The following is a 24,239-nucleotide window of genomic DNA, read 5'->3' as shown; positions in this document are numbered from 1 at the left end:
CTGCCTGAGCCCGGCCGTCGGGAAGCGCCGCTCGCCGAGCTGGCCGGAGCCGCGGCGACGGCGCGGTTAGGCGGCGCCACCCTTTCTTTCGCGCCTGGGCGTCGCGGGCCGGGCGTCGCGCGCTCGGTCGGGGCCCTGCTGTCGGTCGGGCAGCGCGGCGGGCGCCCCGGCAGAGAGCGCGGCGGGCGTCGTGAGGGGAGAAGAGCGAGGGGGCCTCGCGCGCCGGGGAGGGGGCCGCGGCGGGCGGAGGAGTTGGCGCTCGTCGGGAGGCCGGGCCGATGTCTGCACCGGGCGGAGGTAGCGGGCGGCGGGGGCACCAGCCGTTTGGGGAGGGCAGGGGCGCCGGGCGGCCCGGAGGGTGGGGCTGTGCCGTGGTGTGTGGGGAAGAGGGCCCGGGGGAGGCGGTGGAAGGGTGCAGGGGCCTGTCGGAGGCGGGGGCCGTGAGGCGGCGCGGGGAGAGGGTTCCTCGGGGCGGGGGCGTCCCGGGGCAGAGGGGGCCGTGGGGGTGAGGAGAAGGAAGGGCTAGGGTGAGGGTGCCTGCAGGGCACGGGGAGGCGGTGGCAGGTCGCGGGGCAGGTCGCTGTTTTTCTCAGGCTGGTGGTGCGAGCGGGGAAGGCAGAGCCCGAGAAGGTGGCTGGGTTGTAGGACAGCCTGCCTACGTGGATTGACATGTGTAGGGGCGTCCAGAAGGAAGCGAGGAGGGGGTGTTAGCTAAGAAGTCTTTTGCTCTGCATATATTTAGTGGCCGGTCTGTAGGCCTCTTTTTCCCAGTGAAAAGCGTGTTCCTGCAGATCTGACAGTAAAACACTTTCTCGGAGATGTGTGGAATCGAAAGTAAAACTGCCCGGCTGATTAGGCAGGCTTGCCTTCCCTGCCAGTGTGTAGGGGGGGCTTCTTTCTCTGCACTATAATTTCCTGTCTTGCTCTGTGTCTCATCTTTCAAAACTTGCGGCTAAGTTTATTTTCTTCTGATAGACCATGGTATTTTTCTTATGTTATTTCCCTTACTTTAAAAGAAACCTTGATTGCATTTCAGTTCTTGGAACTTTTAATTTTCTGGTGGTGTGATTGCTAATGATGATGAAGTTTGTTGCTCTTTGAGCTTTTTCAGCTGGTCAGAAGTGGGACATCTTGCCTGCATTCTTTATCTTCCCTTATCTCTTTTGTAATAGAGTAGCTCTATAAAGGATTGTTTATGTGATTAATTTAAAGTAGCAGTAAAAAAGAAGGTGAAAATTCGCAATATTCTTAGTTTAATAAAGCCGTTCCCCCCCCCCCCCCCCCCCTTGTATTTACAAGCATTTAGATTCTGGTTCATGGTACTGCAGTCTGTGACAAATGACTGTTTTTATTGATTTGAGAGGATTTGAGCATATCAGACCAAAGTATTGATGTTTATCCTTTTATTCTGAGTGGTGACTAGATTAATGATGCTGCATACCTTTTATGAATCTTTGGTTTCCTTGAGAGTAAGTACATGGATGCTTTCTCTTAAATGTTGCCTGTGCATTTCAAGATTTATTTCTTAAGTTTCTGAGCCTAGAGTATCACGAACCCAATCCCATCAGTTTTTCAAATTCCAAGACTGGTATGGAAAAACTAAGTAGCAATTCAGGTGCAATAAAACATTTCTTAACTAAGATGGAGTTAAGGTAGGTCAAATAGTGAAAAATTAAGAGAAATAGTCTCCTCTGGAAAAATAGCATCTGCAAGTGATGAAACTAAGAAGATAGAGTCTTAAAGCATCTAAATGTCACTATAGAAATGGACTGCCAAGAGTCCAAAAGCATATGGAATGCTTGTCTTGTATCAGTCTTCTCCATCCTTTCTAATTTTCAGCTGTGAGCGCCAGTTCTTCCTGTCTATTGGCTCATGAAGTGCCTTTTTATCAGTACGTTCACATAATCATTAAGAGAACTTCTATTTAATACCTAATGATTAAGTTTCTCTTAGTATTTCCTTACCATTCCCTTAATCTGGACCAACTGTGTATCTTCAGCCTTATTGCCTATGGAAATGAGACCCAGGCTAGCATGCTGCCTGTGTGTTTCCATTTTTCTCTGCTTCCCCCAACTTCTGAACTTTTCACCAGTTTTGGTCAAATAAGGCAGATGCTTTGAAGGTATAAACTTTCTACAGATCTTGTGATAACTGGCAGCTGAGGAAAAGTAGCAAGGTCTAAATTGACATTCTTGCTGAGGGAAGGGCTATAGCATACGCTCAGTGGACAGTTCTGTTTTGTCTGTGCTGTTAGCTGACACTCCTGTGCTGACTGGTGAATCAGTCTGTGTATAGCTGGAGGCAGCAATGCACTGACTGCCTCCTGCTGCCATCAGTGGTTGGTAGACATAAATGAGCTGGCAGTACGATTGGAAGGGTTTGCAAGATAAGGAGCTATATACGTAGCAGGTAGTGAGGGATATTGTAACATATGTATTCTGTGATACAGCACAGAAATCTATTATAAACTAGATTGGAGGGGGGGGGCTTTTTGTCACCAGTGTTCATAGGGGAAAAAAGCGGATAATACTGCCTTGTGGTCAAAGTCACAATGTACCTGATTATGCTCCATCCCTTTTCTCTTCATCCCATCTTCTCTATTTTGCTTTTATACAAGCAAATTTCAGATATGTGTTTAAAACAGAATTCTGAGTTCCTAAACTTAGTACGAGTTCGAGTACTGTAATGATTTTGGTAAGTGGCCATGTTGTTAAAAGTTACATGTGTAGCTGGATATTTTATTTTGTTGAGGTTTTCTCCCCAATTGCAATTGATTACCCTACTAACAACAAGTGGGGGGACAAAGATAAAAGCCAGAGTATTGGAAATGTGACATGCCTCTTCAGCATTTCTTTAATCAAACAACCCTTTTCTCTCAATGTTTTCCTTTTAAACTTAGTTCCCAATTTATTATCTTTCAGAATCTAACCCTTTTTTTTACTGAATGTGTTGCTCTATTTTTTTGTTTAATAGACTTTTTGGTGAAAAACATTTTAATACACTTACTGGAGAGTCTCATGCAATGTTTTAATGAACTTAATCTTAATAGTAAGATATTACAGTGATGTTTAAATGTTAAAAGCTTCCCTTTCAAATCCCTTTTGTTAAAAATGGTGGGAGAGATAGTTTAGCTGTCTCAAACTGATGGAATTTCCAGTGTGGCTTCGTAGTGAGAAAAGGTTAATAAACTGTTATTGTTGAATTTGAAACAGAACGTGTAGAGGATTTGCATTTCCCGGATGAATCTGTGAGGAACAGGTTCCACTTAACTGGCCTACAGAGATGGAAAAACTAGTTTAGACCTTTAATATGAAGGGGTTTGGGGGACTGCTTAGTTGTTTGCATTTTGTTGATTTTTTTTAAACTTTTTTCCTTGTTTAAGTACTGATTTAATAATAATAATACTGTTTTAAGATGATGTAGATCAGAGCTTAGAAATCCAAGTAGTTCTGAGATGTTCAGCTTTGAAACCTTTTAGTTGTAGACATGCATTAGGGAGCCAAATTTGCTAGTACTTGCTAAGCAATGCTGATTTGATTGGTCTCACTTCCATAAATCAGTGTCAGAAACATTTCTTCATTGGTGCTGTTGCCAATTGCTGTCAAAGAGGCCAAGTCCTGAATAGGTTCTCCATTGGCAAGTTGTCTCTGCCCGTATTTGAATATGCTGTGAATTTTTGCAAACAATTTTTTCTTCAGAAGACCTAGACAAGCATCTTAAAAATTGTAACGCAGTGTTCCATATGGGATAGTCAGTATATGAATCTGTCATTTTATTGTTTGGGAGCTGGGGGAGGGCATGTGGAACACTTAGTTAGAAACAGAGATTTTCTTTAGTGTTATGTCTTATTTATAAATATCTTTCAAAATAATTAAAAATAATACTAGAAGCACTCTACATTACGTTGGAATGCAAGGTCTCATTATCCGCTTTGTTGAGTAGATGCAGGAAATTGTGAATCTAGCATATTTTCCTGCAGTCTGAGTAAAATGTTAGAAAGGCAAAAGTAGGGGTGGCAATTGGGAATACAACTGGTGTTACTAATAAAAACTAAGTGATGGTTCTTTAGAAGGGATCATGTGCGATCATGTCCCATTGGTCCTGCCTATATATGCATTTAACTTAATTTTCACATATTTATGTGCCTCATTTTTTGTTTTAAGAAATTAATTTAGCCTGAAGTAAGTAAGACGTAGGTGGTTCTAATTGCCATTTTCAGTCCTGTCTGGCCCTATCTGATCCTGGACATGAGTCAGCAGAATGCCCTTGCATTAAGGCCAGCTGCATTCTAGACTGTAGTAACGAGCAGGTTGAGGAAGGTGAGTTTTCCCTTCTATTTGGTACTTGCAAAACCACATCTGGACACCACATCCAGTTGTGGCTTCTCTGTTCCAAGAAAGGCATTGACATGCTGCAGCACGTCCACTGGAGGGCCACCGAGATCATTAGGAGGCCAGGGGGACATGATATCTGAAGAGACACTGAGATAACTGGGTTCCTTAATTTGTAAGAAGAGAGGGGGAAGTCTGCAACAGTAACGTCTGCAACAGCCTAATGGGAGAGTATAGAGAAGACAGAGCTAGGTTTTTCTCAAAGCTGTACCAGGATAGGATGAAAAGAAATGGACACAAGATGGGGCATAGCAAATTCCAGGATGGTATTAGGAAAAGCTTTTTCACAGTGTGGTTATTCAGGTACTGGAACAGGGGCCCAGAGGGGCCCATTGCGTCTCCGTCCCTGGAGATATTAGAAACTTAGCTAGCCAAGTCCCTGATCTGATTGGACCTGCTTTGAGCAAGGGATCGAACTAGGTGACCTCTACAGTTTCCTTCCAATCTAAATTATTCTGTGATTCTACCCTTTCTTGTTCAATGTATGTTCTTTTGTATCTTTAGCCAAATGAAACTAAAGCTTAGAGGGCTAGAAACTCCAGAGATGCTAAAGCTCCTACAAGTCCCCAGAAGAACATTGGATGAGTAGAAAGAGATACAAATTGGAGCCTTTGATAACTCTTCATAATTGCAGCCTTTCTGCTATTATTCCCATTTGTTCTGCATCCATCTTAGCACAGCACGCTTTTACAGCTGGTAGTTGTGCTATACGGAAGAGTGCTTGAGATGACTGGGGATATCTTGGGAGGGGTGAGGAAAGAGGGGCACAAGATGATGCCTTTTCACAATGAGGACAGTCAGGCATTAGAGCAGATTGGCCAGAGAGGTTGTGCAGTTTCCTTCCTTGGCAGTTTTCAAGACTGGAGCCTAGAACAATCTTGTCTGACCTCATAGTTGATCCTGCTTTGAGCAGGAGGTTGAACCCCTTGAGGTCCCGTCTAACCTGCATTATCCTATAGTCCTAAGTAGACGTGGTGGAAGGCAGAGTATTCTTAGGAGATGTGTAGAAGGGTCAGTGAGGCGCAGATGCATGCTGATGAATCAAATATTTATTTTTACATTGGGGTTACTTTCCTTTCGTCAGTCTTGGATTTTTTTTTTTGGATGGACTTCTGTTTATTTCCAAGATCTTCTATTCCTCGGGTTGTAGAAACTTCAAATGCTTTTATTTCTCAATTCATGCTGAAGACAACTTCATATAACAAAATGATTAGTTTTTACCTGTTGTTAGGTCTATTCCTTAGTTCAAGAAAACTTACCTTAAACCTGTATTTTATTCTGATGAGTTAGGCATTTGTGAGTTATCTTACTTAGTTAAGAACTAAGTGAGTATGGGTAGGCTGTGGAAGTAATTAATATATCAACAAGTTAAAAGTACTTATTTTCCTGTGATTCTGCAGACTTGCCTGGGTAACACAATGCCAGCTGAGCGCAAAAAGCCAGCAAATATGGAAGAAAAAGAATCTCCGTTAAATAATAAAGAAAAAGAATTTGGTGAAAGGCGACCAGTGAGCACCAGGGAGAAGCCAAAAGAAGATGTCAAGGTTGGCATGAAGAGAGAGACTTTAAAGGTTCCTGAAGATAAAAAGAAAAAACTGGAAGAGGATAAAAGAAAAAAGGAAGACAAGGAGCGGAAGAAAAAAGAGGAGGATAAAGTAAAGGCCGAAGAAGAGCAGAAGAAGAAAGAAGAAGAAGAAAAAAAGAAACTTGAAGAGGAGGAGAAAAAGAAGCAAGAGGAGGAAGAGAAAAAGAAACAAGAAGAAGCAGCTGCTCAACTGAAGTAAGTTGTCTTTTAATGGTTTAATTGGGCCGAATGCTGTAGTCCTGGATTGTGGGCAGAATTATAAAATATGAACTGCTTGAGTTACTTAAGTTGTATGTAGTGTTAAAAACTTTACATGGCTAGCTGAGTATGCTTTATGACTTCTACATAGCTCTGAGTTTTCAACTCTAACCTCTGTTACTTTAGTCTTTAATAAGGGTTTTTGATAGCGTTCTCCATGTGATGACCATGTAATGCACTATTATGCTTGAATAAAGAAGCACAGTTTCTTTTGAGAGGAGAAGTGTTAGTGTCATAAAATTGGGAATACAGACTCTAACAGGTCCGCAGATCATAACAGGAGCATATCTGCTGTGAGGAATGGCTGTAATTTCTTTTACTCAATCATAGACGATTGATACCTGGATGGCAAACACAGAATGTAACCTGGTGGTTTAATATGTGATATTACCAAGACACTGTTTCTTAGTATGTTATCAAAAGGTATTACAGTGTTGACTATAGCATCTTTAGACCAATAAAGCCAAGATTCTGGACATTCGTGTATTTTGAAATACGTTACTTTCTAAGAGGCAGTGTCGTAGCTGAATGCTAGCTGGGACAGGTGCATTTGACCTATTTAAATTTTTTTGTGTAATTTCAGTAGTCTGGGAATAAAAGATTTCCCTTAACTGTGTAATACAGTAACCTGTTGAAAGGTTGTTGTCCTCTTCTGTAAAAACTTCATCTCTGTCTGGAGTAAATGGAGTTTAATGTTTATATTTTCTAAGTCTTTTGGAATTAATGTTCTGCATAGAAATATTTGAGAAATTCCATTTTTTTAGCAAGTAGTACATTTGCAGCAAATAATTAAACAGAGTAGTTTATGAAGCGGATGCTTTAGCTTTCTAGGATTAACTTGTTAAATATATGAAAATAGAGTATTAAGAAGAAATTGTGTTTAGAACTACTGGGGGTTTCCAGCTATGACTCTTTCTTTTGGTTTTTGAACTGTTAACCTGAAAGTAAGGTTAATTTTTATTTCTCTTAGAGAAAAAGAGGAAGCACATCAGCTCCATCAGGAGGCCTGGGAGCGCCATCAGGCAAGAAAAGAGCTTCGCAGCAAAAACCAGAATGCACCAGACAATCGCCCTGAGGAAAACTTCTTCAGCAGACTGGATTCCAGTCTGAAGAAGAACACAGCTTTTGTTAAGAAGCTAAAAACCATTACAGAGCAACAAAGGGACTCCTTGTCCCATGACTTTAATAGCCTGAATTTAAGCAAATACATTGCAGAAGCAGTAGCTTCTATTGTGGAAGCCAAACTGAAAATATCAGATGTGAACTGCGCTGTGCACTTGTGTTCCCTCTTTCACCAGCGCTACGCTGATTTTGCTCCTTCGTTACTTCAGGCTTGGAAAAAACATTTTGAAGCAAGGAAAGAAGAGAAGACTCCCAACATTACCAAGTTAAGAACTGATTTGCGTTTCATTGCAGAATTGACAATAGTTGGGATTTTCACTGACAAGGAAGGTCTGTCTTTAATCTATGAGCAGCTTAAAAACATTATTAATGCTGATCGAGAATCCCACACTCACGTTTCTGTGGTTATCAGCTTTTGTCGGCACTGTGGAGATGACATTGCTGGTTTGGTACCAAGGAAAGTAAAAACTGTTGCAGAGAAGTTTAACTTGAGCTTTCCTCCTAGTGAGATAATTAGCCCAGAGAAACAACAGCCCTTCCAGAATTTGTTGAAGGAATACTTTACGTCTTTGACCAAACACCTGAAAAGGGACCACAGGGAGCTACAAAATATTGAAAGACAAAACAGGTGACACTTGAATGTTGCTTTTTATTATGGAGGAAAAAACAGTTTATTTATGAAATGCCTAGATTTGTTGCAGTATTTGTTTACAAAGTCTGTTAGTGGTGTGTAGAAGCGTATTCTGCAATATATCTTAAAGTTCTAAATTTGCTCCAAAAACTTAAAAACCAAAACCAAACAGACTCTTTGAATATCTTTAAAGAAAATGGAGATTGACCTTTAGCTTTAATTCTCTTAACTCTAATAGTTTGGTGATGTTCCCTTAGCAGCTTGGGAGTAGTGCTTCTTTCCCAGCTGGTACTGTCCTTTTCCAGTTGGCACAATCTGATTTCTCCCTTTCCACCCACACATATTGAGCATAATGCAGCATATACCACAATGGCTTTGGCTTGTTTACTTTTTTAGTGTACCAGTATGGAGGAAGAACTAGGTTAGATTAACAAGGTATCACCTACGCTTCAATGTGGGCAATTATTATGTATTAAAATGTTGGAGGGTGTAGACAATTTGATTCAAATCCTCTTAAATGTCTACATGAAATACTAATATTGAAGGGTATGAATATACCCACCTTTGAGAGATGCATAATTTAATTTCTACCATGAATTCTACCATAATTTAATTTCTACCATGATCACATTGTTTAATAATTGTTTGCATTTCTTTAAAGCATCCTGAGTTCTCATTATTGGAGCCAGCCTAAACCCAACTGCTGGTCTTAAAACACGGTCATTCTTAAATCCTTTTGGAAGTATTCCAGGCAGATAGAAATGAACACGTTACTGTGTGTAGGTACAGGTTTCAAACAAAAGGCTGAACATCAGTCCAGAGCCAAATGTATGCTTGAATACATTAAAATTTGTTCCCAAACCACGGCTTTAAACTTGGATCTGTTGTGCTGATGGGTATTGTGCTGCAGTCCTATGCAGTCTTGGTCAGATAAGTGGTGTATTTCACAGGACCATAAACTGACTTTTGAGCTACTATTGTTTCTACTAGTACCTTATTACTTTAAAGTGTGTTATTGACTTAGTTGTTATTTTTTTGAAGTTAATGAATAGAAACTTTTATATTTTCACACTTACAATTCCTTCTGGGCACATTGGTTCTGGCTGGGATTTCGGTGAGTGAGCGTTATAAAATCTGTATGATGGAAATTTTTTTCACTTTATTTCCTAAGAGATATGAAGAATGTTGAGAAACGATGAAGAGGAAAGAATGTAAGTGATCTAGGAGAGGGAAATATACTTTAATGTTTACTTGCACAACTGGATAAAAATGACTGGATAGAGCCTTGAGCAGCCTGGTCTGATCTCATCATTGAGCCTGCTTTGAGTAGATTGGACTAGAGACCTCTTTATGCACCTTATCATCTGAATTATCCCTATGAACTTGGGTGCAAAGCTTTGTTTTGGGGAAGGAAAGTGAAGAACTATCATTTATCACTGGATTAATATAATTCTATTATTTCTCTCTATCTGAACTTTGAAGTGTTTATTTTAACTGCTTAATAAAAGTTGGGGAATAAGCTTTGTTAAAGAAACAAGACATCAAAAAGCTTTCCAGCCTAATTTTATTTGCTTATGACATGTCTGTAACAGAGATGCTTGGCATTTGCCATGCTATGCAAGTGCAAGGCATGAGGTCAAAGACAGAAACTGGCCTAGTAAGAAGTCTGTGAATATTGTAGAAATCTTCCTAAACTGTGGATTTTGGGAAAGCGATTGTGTGGTTGGTTGGTTGGTTTGGGGGGTTTTTTATTTTTTGTTTTTAAAAGAAGGCAATAATCCTATTGGAAAAAGAGTCCTCTGTGTATTTGAAACCTGATCCACTTTGCTGATAGCAACAGCTTTTATTCCCACTGTTATTCCAGAACCAATGAAGTGAACAGGGAGTGAACTGTTCCCTCTTGTGCATCAACAGCGTCATATGTTTAGGTTATGATATTTTGTCAGGTAAATACCTCTTGAATTTATCTGTGTCAGGAGAGTGACTGTGAAATAACTCCAGCTGTACAGATTGGTTGAGTTAATGGAAAATTAATATGCTAACCTTAACAGTGCTTTAATATTGTGTTACCTGCTGAATCATTTAGGTAAAATTAAAGCATTATTAGACACAAGGGTTTCTGCAAGTGGATAATTAGGAAAACTGCCTCGAGTTACGCTTTGACAGTAGAACCTGATGGTCATTTGGTTACACACCTAAGAGCACAGCAAAATCTGTGCAGGTTGTGTCATTGGAAGGAAACTACTAGATTCCCAAATTCTAGTGTGAGTTTTCAAAAATGAGTGTTAGATAAGGGAGAAACTTCTATTGTCCAAATTAAGGATGTTTTTAAGATCTGATGAAGCTGTGTTGTAGCACTTTGTGAAATTCTGAAGAGACATAAAGTAAGACATGTACTGTATGCTGTACTTTTAATTGTATTCAAAAACGAATTGTGCTATTTTAAAGTTTGCTTGGTATGCTTTAGCTGCTTGAATTTGTTAACACTTTTGTACTGTTGTTACAGCACTTTGCTTTTTTGGTTTTTTAAATAATAGCAGAGCTTCAGTGCTCATGTTTACAAGGCTGCTGATGTATTTTAAACTTAAATATCTAATGGATAGCTGTCTCCCTGGAAAGGCTATGAATTGGCACTTAATGTGTTTCCTGAATCCAAACTGAACTAATGCACTTTAGAAATTGTCATTGGTTATTTAATTTGTTAATTTTTCTTGCTTTGCTTTGTGGGAGCAGGTAATACATGTTACATAGGTGTGTTTTTGTAAGAGGGACAAGAAATAGAACTTCTGCTAGCGTTACTGCTTCTTGCCCTGTAGCAAGACATCTACGTCAAGTTTTGGTTCTGAGCAGGTATAAGGGATTTTGTTGCTTGCCCTGTGAATGTGTTGTGTACAAAGCTGACTTTTGTTTTACAATTAATCTGCAACTGGGAAAAAACCCCAAGATTGATATCCCTCAACTTACATTGCTTAAGCTGTTCTAGAATTTTTATGCCATAAAATGTTTGGGTCTTTTGTCAAGAATGTGATTTATATACTTATTGCTTAATAAAAGCCTGATGATCACGTAATGATGCAACCTGCTTTAGGAATTATGGCATTTGCACCTTATTTCAAACTTTATCTTCTGATGTTTTCATCTCAGTGTGGGGTGCATTGTCAGTGGTTACAGCTACTTAGTCCAATGTTACTAGCATTATCCAAGCTACTGTAAAACAAATGAGAAACTTGCTAGGCAAGTTCTGACAGCTTCCCTTTAAAAGTCCATGTTTGATTTGAGCCCATTTGTACCTTTGCTGTAGTAGGCCCCCAAACAGCTCAGCTGGCCTGAAGTGTCCCTTACTGGTAAAGAACTGACTGTGCCTCATCCACATAAGAACTGTTCATGCAGAGTGGATCGTGCCACAGATGGGAAAATGCACTTCTCGGGGGCCCTGGTTAAGGACAAACTAGAACACTGCTAATGAGCAACCAGTTTATTCCTAGTTAACCCAAAATCAAAGATGACAGTCTTTCATCAGTCTTCTGTGGCAAGCTTTGTACTAGCAGGGATTACCTGGTTCTGTATATTTGGTTGAAACTACTGAAAGTTTTAGGTATTTTTTGTCTGAAATCCAAGGTGGCCTTAACTGTAGTTTGGTAAGAAAATTGAGTTGTACTGTTCTGCATTTAATCCTGAAACCGCTTTACTATGAGCTTGTAAGCAGTGATTACGTTCCTTCAAATGCAAGTTGCTTTGGACAACAGATTTTAGTTTTAAAAATGAGAATTTAAAATAAGTATGGATAGTTTCATAAAAAGAAATAAAGAGCAAGTGGAAAAACGAATGTAACTGCTCTTAATTTGGACTGATAGCCTTGAAATAACTTGGTTTTTTTGAGAATTAATGGGCTGGTTTTAATGTGCAACTTTTCTTGAGCCTCCTGGCAATGACTGCCCATTTAATCATTTGAACATGGAAATGTATTGTTACAGATGCAAAGTAGCTTTTATCCAGCTTTCATGTAAGTTCAATGTTTTAATTTACTACAAAAGTATTTTCATAGTGCAGGACTGTTACAAGATAATCATGGCAAAAAAGTAAGTTAGCCTTTCTCTTTGGACATTGAAGTTAGAGCTTCTGTGAATGTACCACCCTTGATTATATTGAAGTTGGTAATTCAGTATGGTTGCTTGGAAAAAACAGTGTTGCTCAAATTTTTGCTATTGTGGTCTAAACTAGAATTTTCACAGTTCCTTCAAAGAGGGAAGGTTAGCTTTGTTCAGGGAAATTGGTAGTGGTTCAGCATAGCTCAAATATATTTTAAGAAACAAGGTCGTCTTACTGTGACTTTGATTTTTGTAGGCGCATTCTTCACTCCAAAGGAGAGCTGAGTGAAGATCGACACAAGCAATATGAGGAATTTGCAATGTCCTATCAGAAGCTGTTGGCAAATTCTCAATCTCTAGCTGATCTTTTGGATGAAAATATGCCTGACCTTCCCCAAGAGAAACCAACACCGGAGGGTAGGCCATCTTCTAAAGCGAGTAAACAGGATGCTGGACTTGGCTTGGATGTGGTGGGAAAGCTAACCAAACCCTCTTACTGATGTGTTCTTCCCATTTGATTTCTTTTTATTTAGGTTTTCCCCCTTAAGGATATCAAAGAATGAATAATACATCACTTTTTATTAAAGTAATTAAACCTAATGTAACCATAACTGTTGTATATTCTGTGTATATTCTGTGTAGTTACAGTAGCTTAAGTAATATCTCTTTTAGACTTGTTTCATGTTATACAGGAATAAATAGAAAATTAAAAATGTTTTTAACCTAATCCTTTCAGTTTAATGTAATGCATTTTTTACTATTTAAAGAACTGTATATGTTGAATTTTAAAAATCTGATATTGTTAAAAAATGAATTTGAGGTATATTTTGGGTCATGATGTTATGAGCAAGAATATTGTTAAGCCAGATAAGTCACTAGATGGCTCTCTGAACTCCTGAGAAGTACAGCATTTAACTGGCAGAGCTATTCAATGCCTTAATGAATCTCAAATTTTAGGTTTAGAGATGATGTTGAAATCATGAGTGTACCTTTTGTCTGAAGTGATCTTGAGCTTAACAAAGCTGTATTTCTTGAATGCCTCTAGATTTAAAATTATTCTTTTTCAACTTCTGTTCTTAAAGTACAATGGGGTGTAGTTCATCATGCTCAAAGCTATTACTTTCTATGCTAATATGGTTAAAGTCTGTTATAGCTTTCCTTTCTAATACCACATAATGTGCTACTTGATTTGACTTTCACTCTGATACTGTCTGTGTTTTCTATCAATGTCAAATTTACAATTTTAAGATAACTTACTGATATATCTAATATTAAGATTGGTTTGTTAAAAGCACTTTAAAGTATATATTGCAATATTTAAGTGAAAACAGTGGTAGTAATAAATAGGTTAACATGTTTCCAAAAGTATTTTTTTACTCTTCAAAGGTGCCTCTCTTTAGAAGATGAGTAATGTGTGTAAATAACTTATGGTTTCACTGTTTTTGCAGAACATGGGCCTGGTATTGATATTTTCACACCAGGAAAGCCTGGAGAATATGACCTGGAGGGGGGTATCTGGGAAGACGAAGATGCTAGAAACTTCTATGAGAATCTCGTTGACTTAAAGGCTTTTGTGCCAGCAATTTTGTTTAAAGATAATGAAAAATGTTCCCAGAACAAGGATTCCGGCAAAGATGAATCAAGAGGTAGAATGCTTAGATGAGTATTTTTTAACATATCTTGTCCAACAGATATGCACATTTGATGGAAGTAATGAGGCTCTAATGAAATAATTTGTGGTGATCAGGACAGTACATCAGTTTGGATTAATTTTTAGGGAGAAACTATGTGGGGATAGGGGTTGTATCTGAGTATGGTATTTAAGGAAGGAAAAAAGTAAATGCAATTTAATACTGATAGAATTTTAAATTTAAAATAATTGGAGATTAACCAATGTGAGTAAACGTTAACTTTTCTGTGAGAAACCTAAAAGTTTACCTTCTTTGAAGGATGTTAGTGTTCATTCTGTTTTTTCCATTAAATTGTTAATGGTTGCAAATGGTCTCAGTATAAAATTCCAGTAGATGAAAAGGCCTGGATGGTTCCTTACTCCTGATGCAGCCCTAGGTTCACAACCAGACTTTAGTTACAATGGGATAAAAATGACATTCACTGTCACTAGCTCAAAGTGTAACAGAAAATGCATTTTTGGATAAGAGCAGTGTTTTGGCATTGAGGAAATGCCAACAAAGACACAGGCTACATGGTTTTCTGATACACATGCAGCAGGTTGGTGTTGAGTGTTAATGGAGTTTCCGGTTTATAGCTTGTGGCCTTTTTTCTGATTTCTAAATTCTGAAATTTCCCTGTGAGGATAATAAGATGTTGGAGCAGCTTGGCCAGGGGCACCGGAATCTCTGCCTTAAGAGATTTTTCAAGACAACTAGAAAAAATCCCCGAGAAATCTGGTCTGAATATAGTGCTCCTCAGCTTTGAGCAGAAGGTTGAACTGGAGACCTCACCAAGGTCCATTCCAGACTAAATTAGTCTGTGATTCTAAACGGGTTGCTTGCTTTGTGAGTCTACCATTTCCATATGACGTGTACACTGTTTAGTGTCACATTTTCGTTTGAAAACTTTAAGTATTTTAATAAGGTTATTTGCCTTGAAAATTATTTTTTTAATGAAGCATAGTCTGCAAATGGGGCTTGAAGGAGGCCTAGAAGAATAGTAAAATGTTGTAGATAATAATCTCTTGGAAAAGTGCTCTATGCTGGAATTCTTTCTGAATATTCTTTCTGAATCTTTGTAGAGATTCATAGGTAATTTGTGTTCAAGGCAAATACGATTTTTTTGACCTTCTACATAGCACGTTATTTCTTCGGTATCTTCCTCCTGTTCTGCTGTTTACTTTTTTTTTCTTGGTCTGTATAAAATAGTTTTTTTACTTTGCTTTGTCAATTTTGCTATTGATTGAGCTATGAAGAATATGCAGTGCAAACATTAAATTAGAATTTGTACCTTTGAATCTGGCTTTTTTGAATAATGTTTGTGATATATTTATTTACTGGGGTTTTGGAGGATACTATTTTTCTCTCTGACCTTCCCAGTATGCAAGGGTTTTTTTGTTTGCACTTTCCATGTGATGCCCTGGCAATCCATTTCAAGCACTTTTGGACTTAGACTGCTACATTTCTGAACATCGTGTTCCTTTTGAATGTATGCGTATCATCCAATGAAGACATACCAGGTGTAGTTCAGAACAAACTAAAGCACTAAAAACTGTTGGCAATCCTTAACAGACCCCAATGTAGGTAAAAGTTTACAGGTTTCAGGCATCTGGGTAAAGCTATATGAAGGATATCAAACCACTGAGACCTAACAGATGAGACAGTATAGTCTCAAGAAGTAGATATTCTTTTCCTCACTTCCTTTTAACGAGACTGACACTAAAGAGACATAGGTTTATCAACCTGAGTCTTCCTGTATTCTAATCAGGACTGCATGTGTTTAATAATTTAATATTTCTACTTAACTTTTAAATAGATTCAAAAGATGCCAAAGATAATAAAGAAGCACCTGGGAGTGAGGATTTGGAGTTGGAGCTGGAGAACCTGGATATTAACGATGATCCTTTGGAGTTAGACTGTGGAGATGAGGCAGAAGACCTTACAAAAAAGCTTCTTGATGAGCAAGGTAAAAATAATTGCTTTTAGGAATTCTTTGTTGTTTCCTGATAGTTTTTTTGAGCTTGATGGTTTTTAGTCAGTAGCTAGAGTGACTTCAGGGAGAACTATTTATGAAACTTTAGTAGCTAGAAACTGTTAGGATTGTGGTCAAAAATGCATTTGTAACAAGACATTCAGATGCAAGTGAAAACTATTACATGGAGGTTTATGCAGTGAAAGCTACTGGTTCCTTCATATAGCTTTTAAAAATAATCAAATGTGAAGGCAGTTGTGTGAAAAGTGATTAGAAAAGTATGTAGCCTTCAGTGCGTAAATGATTTTGTCGTCAAATGTGCTTAGGGTACTAATAAAATATTTTCTGTTTTTAACTTCTGTTGAAATCTAAGATTCAGCTCTGCCTTTCTGTCTTGTTAAAGACTTCTTTTGATGTTATGACTTTACATAGCAAGATTTAAGAATTATAACCTCTAATTACATGTAAAGGGCCGCAAATGGCACCTGTGAAAGTCTAGCTGTGTTAGTTTTACTAGGGGAAACAGCAGCAAAATGTTTCTTAAGAATTCTTCTTACGAGTTACAAGTTTTTCTTTCAGTGGTACTGAATAGTGACAAAAGCAATGTCAGGCGTTAAGAGCCAAATTCATAGAGGAGCAAGTGAGGTGTTTTCTTTGAGCCCAGTTCGTAAGACACATTGGTTTTGCTGCTCTGGATTTCCAAGGACCAATGCAGATTCTTCTCTTCCATTTCTGAAGGATGAAACTTGTTCTGAGTCTAGAGTGTGGAGAAAAAAATCCTATCTAGAGTCCACTGGCTGGAGATTCTGTGTCTTAGAAGTGAAAATCCTGCCTGATCTGGTGAATTTATAATCTAATTGTCCTCTTGCTTGAAACTGCATTGGCCTTTAAAACCTAAGAAGTTAAAGCCAAAACTTTAAGCCATGGAGTTCACATCAAAGCAAAAAAGTTCAGGCCTTGGCAAAGACTGTGTATTGGTGTTTAAAGCATAGGTTCATCTAACCAAGCTGACGCATGGATCTGTGGGTTTGAGTGTTGAGTAGCTGGAAAAACTTCTCGAAGCACCAGTCTCCTTCAGCTGACAATAGGGATGGGTTAGGGCATATGGATCTTTAAATTGGATGACTCTCTTGTGTACCTAAAGTTAGTTGAGCTGAAATTAATCTTAGGACTATGATGGTCTGTGACACCTCACAAATTCAAAGAAATTAGACGGCTCCAGAGTCAGACTGTTTCAGACTCCTTCTGAAAAGAAAACTGTCAGGATAATTCCATGTAATATTTCCTTAGGTTTTTCCTTTCTTTACCCAGACAGGTCGGAAAAAGCCATACCCTCTTTGGAATAAATTTTCCTTGCCATTTATAGTCTTCTCTGAGTAGTCATCAGCTCATTTAGCTGGTTAAGATGTTAAGTTTTAATTGCAGGACATTCACCTTTAGTGAGTTGTTATTCACTGTTTTGTTTGATATCTCTGACTGGAGAAGAGTTTGCTTCCAGCTGCCTATAAGGGAGGTACACACAGATGTTCTCTTGGAATCGAAAGGAAGAAGAGCAATTCACTCTGGATTGGTCGTAGCCTGCTAGATAGGCCAAAAATACTCTGTCAGTAGACATCTAAAGAAATGTGGGTATTTCCTTCTTGTCTTTTTTTGAAGGGATTCTTGACTTGATACAAGGATGAAGATTATTCTAAATATAAAGACAGAGCCAAATAACGTGATAGTGTGATCTTGTAGAAATGAGAAAGGAATAACAGGAGATGAGATCAGAAATAGAAGATGCAGTCTCTGTGTAGTTGTAGCTCACTGGGAGGCAATGCCAGTTTGAGTATGTACAGTAGCACAGAAGGGATTGATGATCATGCTTTTGATTGTAAAAGGAAGGTGATGCATGTTTTGTCATAATGTAAAATACTAACCATCAATACTACTTCCTGTTTTTAAACTAGCTATTGACTGAGCATTAAAAATGCTCCCATCTGAAAGGTTAATCTAAAATGTGTCAGAATGGGGTTATTTTCTATCATTAAACAGCCAACCCTTAAAGAAAGCTTTTTACTTTATACCTTGTGAAGGTAATGTCATGTGACTCACAGCGTAGGCTTTTTCTTAGTGGAGAACTATTGCTTTATGATTGTCTTTGCTCATAGTTTATTTCTTGTGAAACATGTAGAAACTTAGTGTCTTTGTGAATTCTATACCTTTGTCAAATTTCTTTCATACTGACAAGTAGCTTCATAAATTAACAATGGAGATCAAAATAGATGTGATTGCCAAATCCTTGTTCTGCTAGAGAACTAGGCCATAAATTAGCAGCATGTAAGTGTTACTTTAAAAATAGAAACACAGTGATTGTTGTTTTGGTATGTGCGTGTCAAATTCTGAGTACCCCTAGTTGGTAGCACCAGATATACAGAATTAACAAAAATCTGAATTTAGATGTTGTTTCAAGTTCTGTGATGTATTTCCATCTAGTGAATTGGTAGATTTTTTTTTTTCAGCCTTTCTCTTAAGTGAAATTCACTTACGTTTGAAAATAGCAAAATTAGGTGTCCTTCAGCTGCAAAATATAGCTTTAACTTTTCTTCATATGCACTGAATTTTTGTGCATCTGTACTTGAGGTAAGTTAGTAGTAATGTTTTGTGCAAAGCCAGCAATTGTATTACGACACTATTGCAAACATAAAACGGAGTATTCCTAGGCTGAGATGGGCCTTTAGTATAGAACGGGAGAATGCATGAGGTATAGCAGAGTCTTAGATGTAAGATCCAAGATGAAGGAAAAAAAGTAGCTTTAGTTATTGTGATAATCTGGGGGTGTGGATTTCATTGGCAGAGGGAATAAGTAAATTATAGAGGGGAAAATAGGATAAATCGGGTTAGACAGTCCAGTCAGACAGCGAGTACTGCGTATCTTTTACTTCTGCATCTCCTTCTGTCACTTCTCTTCAGTCTTTTCTCCCCTGTCCAAGTATGAGGGAGACAAGGCAGTTTTCCAAGGTGTGTGTGTTTTAAAGCAGGTCTGCCCTGGTGTAGCATGCTTCACAGCACTGCAGTGCCTGTTTCTGCACTTTTTTTCCTAAAGGTTAGAGTCTATAGTCAGCTAAGTTTAAAATATAACATGTAAAAGGAAAGTTGGTGCAGTTAGTTGAAGAGGTTTGTTTACCAGGAATTCAGCTAATTTATTTTGTTTCTCTATTATGTTAACTTTGAGTGAATCTTAATTTTCTTATTTTCAATATGCTCAGGGAAGAGAGAGGGAGCAGATAGCACCGGAGCTGGAAATAGTGACGGAAAACATGCTGGAAGAAGTGAGTTTTGAGGTTGTTTTTAAAAGAGAAGATAAAATGTTAAAAATGAAGCTGTGTGAATGGAGACAAAGATGTTAAGTAAGGAACGGCCAGGGTGGAAGTCATCAAGGGTACTGGGAACAGAAGGAGTCTGATGTTAATATATATCTAGCGCCAGTTTTTGTAAGGTTGGTCAGCAGCGGAGATTATGTGTAGAAGTGAGTATTAAGTCAACCCTGTTAATTTTGCTACACTGTTTAGAGACCTAGCAAAGTTCCTATCAGAAGAGCAGGAATTTAAAAAAGATCTAAAAATATATGGAAGTATTTTTTGGACTTGTGAGACTAGATTCTGAACACGTTCCTCAGTGAGGCTTTGATTCAACAAGATGTTTAACATTATGCTTATGCCTCGGCGTTGTGCAGAGAGGGGGATCCAGCCAACAATTTGCTCACGGTATTGGTTTGTACCATCTGAATGTGAGGGCTCCTGCATGATCAAATTCATTACAGAAGCTCATCTCACAGAGGAATAACTACTAGCATTACAAAAGCACTTCTGTTATTTCCGCTGTCTGGGTGATACTATACAAAGTAGACTGAAGCTTTCTGGCGGAGTCGAGTTTCTAGGTGAGAGCCCTCTGTAAGGTTATAGTTCTGTAAAAATTAAGAAAAGGTGTTGACAATAAGGGAGACAGGGTTTTCTCGGAAAGTATGTGTGTAGGGAGAGGGGAAAGCAAATAAATATTGTTGCTGAAGTAGAAGATTGTTTGGCACCAATCATTGCAAGAGAACAACTTCAGTAAGTCCTTAGCATCTTCTGCTGCTTTCTCAGGTCTGCTCCCTGAAAATTGCAGGATTGGATGCATTTCTGGTTAAATATAAAGGTGTTTAAAAAGAAAAAATAATTTTTTTCTTTCAGTCTCTGCAATGATCATACTGCATGATTTGATCTGCACTCAGGTAGACTATTACAAATAGTCTAAATGTAATTGTTATACCTTACTACTTGCAGTAAATTTTTAAAAAGAGGTAATGCAGTTTTAAAATGTGGTGATGATGAATCTGGAACTCAAGAGGATCAAAGTGAAAAGCAAGAAATGAACTAATTTTTTGCGCGAATTGTGTACTTAGAATTGTTGTTTGCCTTAGAGAAAGAAGCCCTGACTGTTTAATTTTCTGTCACTGTAAAATTCTTAGTTTTCTATCTTAAGTCCCAAACCTGCTTCAGGTACTACAAAAGAGCTTTTTCACTTAGAAAGGATCCACATACTGTGATGAGAAAAGAAATACGTAGAAATACAATGGGAGAATATCTGTAGCCCTCCAGTGAAGGAGAGGACCAGTAAAAGAAGAGAGATATCTTGGAAACTGTTGAAATTGAATGTGATAGCAGGGCCTCTTGAAAGATTGTCTTGAAAAGTGACTAAATGGTCAAAGACTTATTTTTTTAATTTATTTCAAGAACATTGCATCAGTTTGAATAGAAGACTGAGGTGAGACAACTAATTGCTGTAAGGGAAAAAGGGGAAGATAAAAGAATGTCAGAAGGAGACAAGAAGGTGTGGCTGTAAATATCTAAATGGAAAAATGCATTAAAACAAGATTTGCTAGTAAAAATTGTCTGGTTTGAGCTATTGTCTCCATCCTAGTGAACTCTGAGTATATGGGTGATGAGAGAGTCAGGGTTCCATTAAGCATTTAAAACTTCACAGTCCTCTTTTGTCTGAACATCTGGAACATCTTCTTTTTCTTTTTTTCTCCTTTCTTAATGAACCCTTCTCTCTTGTTCTTCCAACTTCTAGTTGTCTGTGCAAGAGAGGAGGCAATGTCATCTGCTTTTATCTCTAGCACCATCAAGACTGGGTAGCTGGCAGTGTTCCTTGGAGCAACTCCTAGCATTTCTCTACCTAAGCTCAATCCCTGCCCCTAGCAGTTTCCAAAAACAAGAAAAAAAAAAAAAGTCCTACAATGTAGTATCTTTGTTATCTCTTTGCCTTTCATTAACTTGCAAAAGGAACTTGAGTCTTCCATGCTGGTTTGTCTTGCCATGTAGCTTGTGAAGACACAGTGACTTTACCAGGTGTTGGGTATTTTGTAGTTTACATGGCTGTGACCACCACTGCTGCCATATTCTCCTCTTTGAAGTCTGTTTGTCTCTGTTTTCCTTTCAAATACCTCCTAGGTATTCTTGTTACTGATGAACATCCTCAAACCGAAAGAAAGCAAGCTTCATCATGTTCCTTTTTCAGGAAGCAGTGTTCCTTTATGTTGCTTTGGCCAAAGAAGGGTTCTTTCCAAGTGTTTGTGTTATAACTCACTGTTTTGGCTCGTGTTGTGCTGTGGAGCAAACTAAACTCTTCTCTAGGACTTAGTAAAATCTGGAAATTTTTTGAAGCATACTGTAAGTTTAGCAATTAGAGGGTAACTTAGGGGGATTGGTCTGGTGGGATCTTCACAGTTGATGTCAGAAAATCTGAATTTCAGTGGTAGAGTTGTCTTGCTGTCTTCTACTTGAGTAGTGTTATTGACTCAATCAGTAGATACAGGTCACTGTTGATGCTTTCTATGTTGCAGTTTACACAGAATCATTTGCTTGAAAAACAAGTTGTCACTTGCCATGCAATTGCTACGTGAACAACCCTCCATCCTTGTCGCTTTATGGTTCTATACTCTGGTTTCTGTACAGCTGAAGGAATTAAATTGGCCTCTAGCTTTTACAGCCTCAAGTGTAAAGACGTCAAGAACATACGGGATGAAAGAATGGCCTTAATGGACATTTTTGATCAAAAATTCTACTTCTGCAGGGCAAATATACATAAAAAAAGTAGAATCCACAATTACATTAAGGTGTTTTGGGTTTTTTTCCCCCATATTATTTTTCCCCATGTCTGGGCCTTCTTGTGGTGCTCCTTTTATCACCTGAAGAAATTACCATAGTTTTCTAGGAATATACATTTGTTGTTGTTCCTGGCAGCATAAATTAGGAGGTAGGGAACTTCATGAATAGGAAGACAAGTTTTAAAGGTGATACTTTGGATTTTTGTCAGCATAGACAATCAATGGGGGGGGTTTTTTGCATTAAAAAAAAGAAATTTTGTATTCATCTGTATGTCTTATTTTTTTGAATCTGCGGATGAATATTTAAGAACTAAACATTACAAGTGCACTGTGTTTGGGGAATGTTATTGTAAATCATTATAATTCATAGCTTAAAAGATATGTGCTGCTTGTTTATTTTGCTCTGTTAGAACAAGAGGATGAAGAAGCCAGTACTGGATCTCATTTAAAACTTATAGTAGATGCTTTTCTTCAGCAGCTTCCAAATTGCGTCAACAGGGACCTCATAGACAAGGTACAGTCATAGTTTTCACTTTTTCCACTCTTAAAAGCTGTAATGCTAGGTCAAATAGATCGGAAATAAAGATGTGAAGCTTTGGAGTCTAGCAGTAGCTGAATTAATTTTTAACCTGGAGGAGATATTTTCTTTTCCACATTTAATCAGCCATTGCCCAATTACCATGTGATACTGGTTTCATCTGCCCATTCTCTTATGTATTAGATTGTTTTAGAAGCAGACTTGGCTTTTTCTTTTTTTGTTCCCATCACTCCCTGAGAAATTACTCCCCATCTCCCTAAAGCTGCTTTCTTCCTTGTGCTGATCCAAAGAATCAGTCTGTATTCCTGTAACTGGGATATGTTTTCTATGTCAGTTCTAGACGAAAATGAAGATTTCTCTTTACAGTTGTTTTTAAAGCAGCTGCATGTAACAAGCATAGCTCTGGTAAAAGATGCTTTTGAAAAGCATGCTATATTGCTTTAAATAAAAAAACCACCGTGTTAAAGGGTGAAGTATTATATGGACTTTTCTCTTTATAGGCAGCAATGGATTTTTGCATGAATATGAATACAAAAGCCAACAGAAGAAAACTAGTACGGGCACTTTTCATAGTTCCTAGACAAAGGTAAGAACTGAAGGGGAAGAAGCTGGATCTACCCTTTGGTTATTTAACTTAACAGATGTATATATTTTTTAACTGTTTAAATTACTGAAGGCCGGTGCATATTCCAAGTTGCATTTATTTATTCCTGATGTGCACTTCTGGAGTGATTTATGCTAGAGCACCAAAGAAATACTTAGGATTAATAATCAAGCAATCCAAGGCAATATTTTGCCATAGCAGTATAAATTTTTTTAATAATTAGTTTCTCTTTTATGGTACTTGTGTGTTTATAGATCATCTTTTCATAACTTTTTCTTTAACCTTGAAAACAATGCAAAACTACCTTCTGTCACAAAAAGAGGATATATTTAATTCAGGAGAACATGTACTTTTTTGTATAAGAACCTCTGAATAGTGAGAGCACAGTATAGTTTAGGACAGAGAATTTCTTGTCATATGTTAATTCTGGCGTAGTACATAGCCATTATAGCCTTTTATCTTCTGGAACGGAGCTGGTTCTAGGCCGGCTGGCTTGGTGAAAGCAACGATAAGAGTTTGAGGCTCGCCTCTTCTGTCCATGTAGATCTGTCCATGTAGGGTTTTGCTGTTTCTCCTTGTCTGTCTCTTTGTGTAAGAGGTCCGTGAACTTACAGGAAGAGCCTTGCTTACAGAAATGATTGCAAACATTGAGATAAAATTGTTAAATCAATGGGAAGAATAATGTATTTCTGCTCTCTGGTAAACTTGTACCTTAAATAGGTGCAAGTTAAATAGGTACAATTATAAAGGAGTCACTTTTCTTGCTCCACCTTGCCCTATTTCTCCTGAGAGGTTGTTTTGGTGCTGCTTTTAGTTTCAAATGTTTCATCATCATCTTTGATTTCCTGTTAGAGCTCACACCACTTTAATAACATTCCCTTTTAACACTGGGGGGGAAAAAAACATGGTTTGATTGTCCATTTTGTCTCAAGGCTTGCACAGACTACTGCTTTGAATAAATAGATGTTGGTGTTTTGTTTTCCGTACTTTTAATCACTTAGTTATTGCATTGTGTTTTCAACCTTAATTCTAGCCTATTTCTACATCCCATCTGTAATAAGCATCTGCTGTGCTAATAACCCTACTCTTAGCTTTATATAAACCAATGGTTGTTTGCTGACTGTATGCATTAACCTCGACTCTGCCTTGATACTAGTTTTGCGATTAGAAGTGCGCGTAATCTTTCATTCTTTTACGTATTCTTTCATCTAAAAATTATGATTTTGACACCTCAGTCTTTGGAGACTTTG

The 24,239-nt window shown here is 38.2% G+C and overlaps 1 protein-coding gene across 1 annotated transcript in view; it reads left to right on the top strand.

The window, feature by feature from the left end:
• The first annotated feature begins 264 nt into the window (after positions 1-264).
• Positions 265-24,239, top strand: part of UPF2 (UPF2 regulator of nonsense mediated mRNA decay) — a 65,440-nt gene continuing 41,465 nt past the window's right edge. Inside the window, exons 1-8 of the mRNA XM_059816000.1 lie at positions 265-297; positions 5,792-6,171; positions 7,205-7,984; positions 12,332-12,492; positions 13,524-13,721; positions 15,562-15,711; positions 22,258-22,361; positions 22,886-22,971. Coding sequence (XP_059671983.1) covers positions 5,810-6,171; positions 7,205-7,984; positions 12,332-12,492; positions 13,524-13,721; positions 15,562-15,711; positions 22,258-22,361; positions 22,886-22,971 — 1,841 coding nt within the window. The 5' untranslated portion in view covers positions 265-297; positions 5,792-5,809. The remainder of the gene's footprint in view (positions 298-5,791; positions 6,172-7,204; positions 7,985-12,331; positions 12,493-13,523; positions 13,722-15,561; positions 15,712-22,257; positions 22,362-22,885; positions 22,972-24,239) is intronic.

Source organism: Gavia stellata, chromosome 4 (genome assembly GCF_030936135.1).
Source record: "Gavia stellata isolate bGavSte3 chromosome 4, bGavSte3.hap2, whole genome shotgun sequence".
Taxonomy (NCBI): domain Eukaryota; kingdom Metazoa; phylum Chordata; class Aves; order Gaviiformes; family Gaviidae; genus Gavia; species Gavia stellata.
This window is presented reverse-complemented; position numbering and strand designations above follow the sequence as displayed.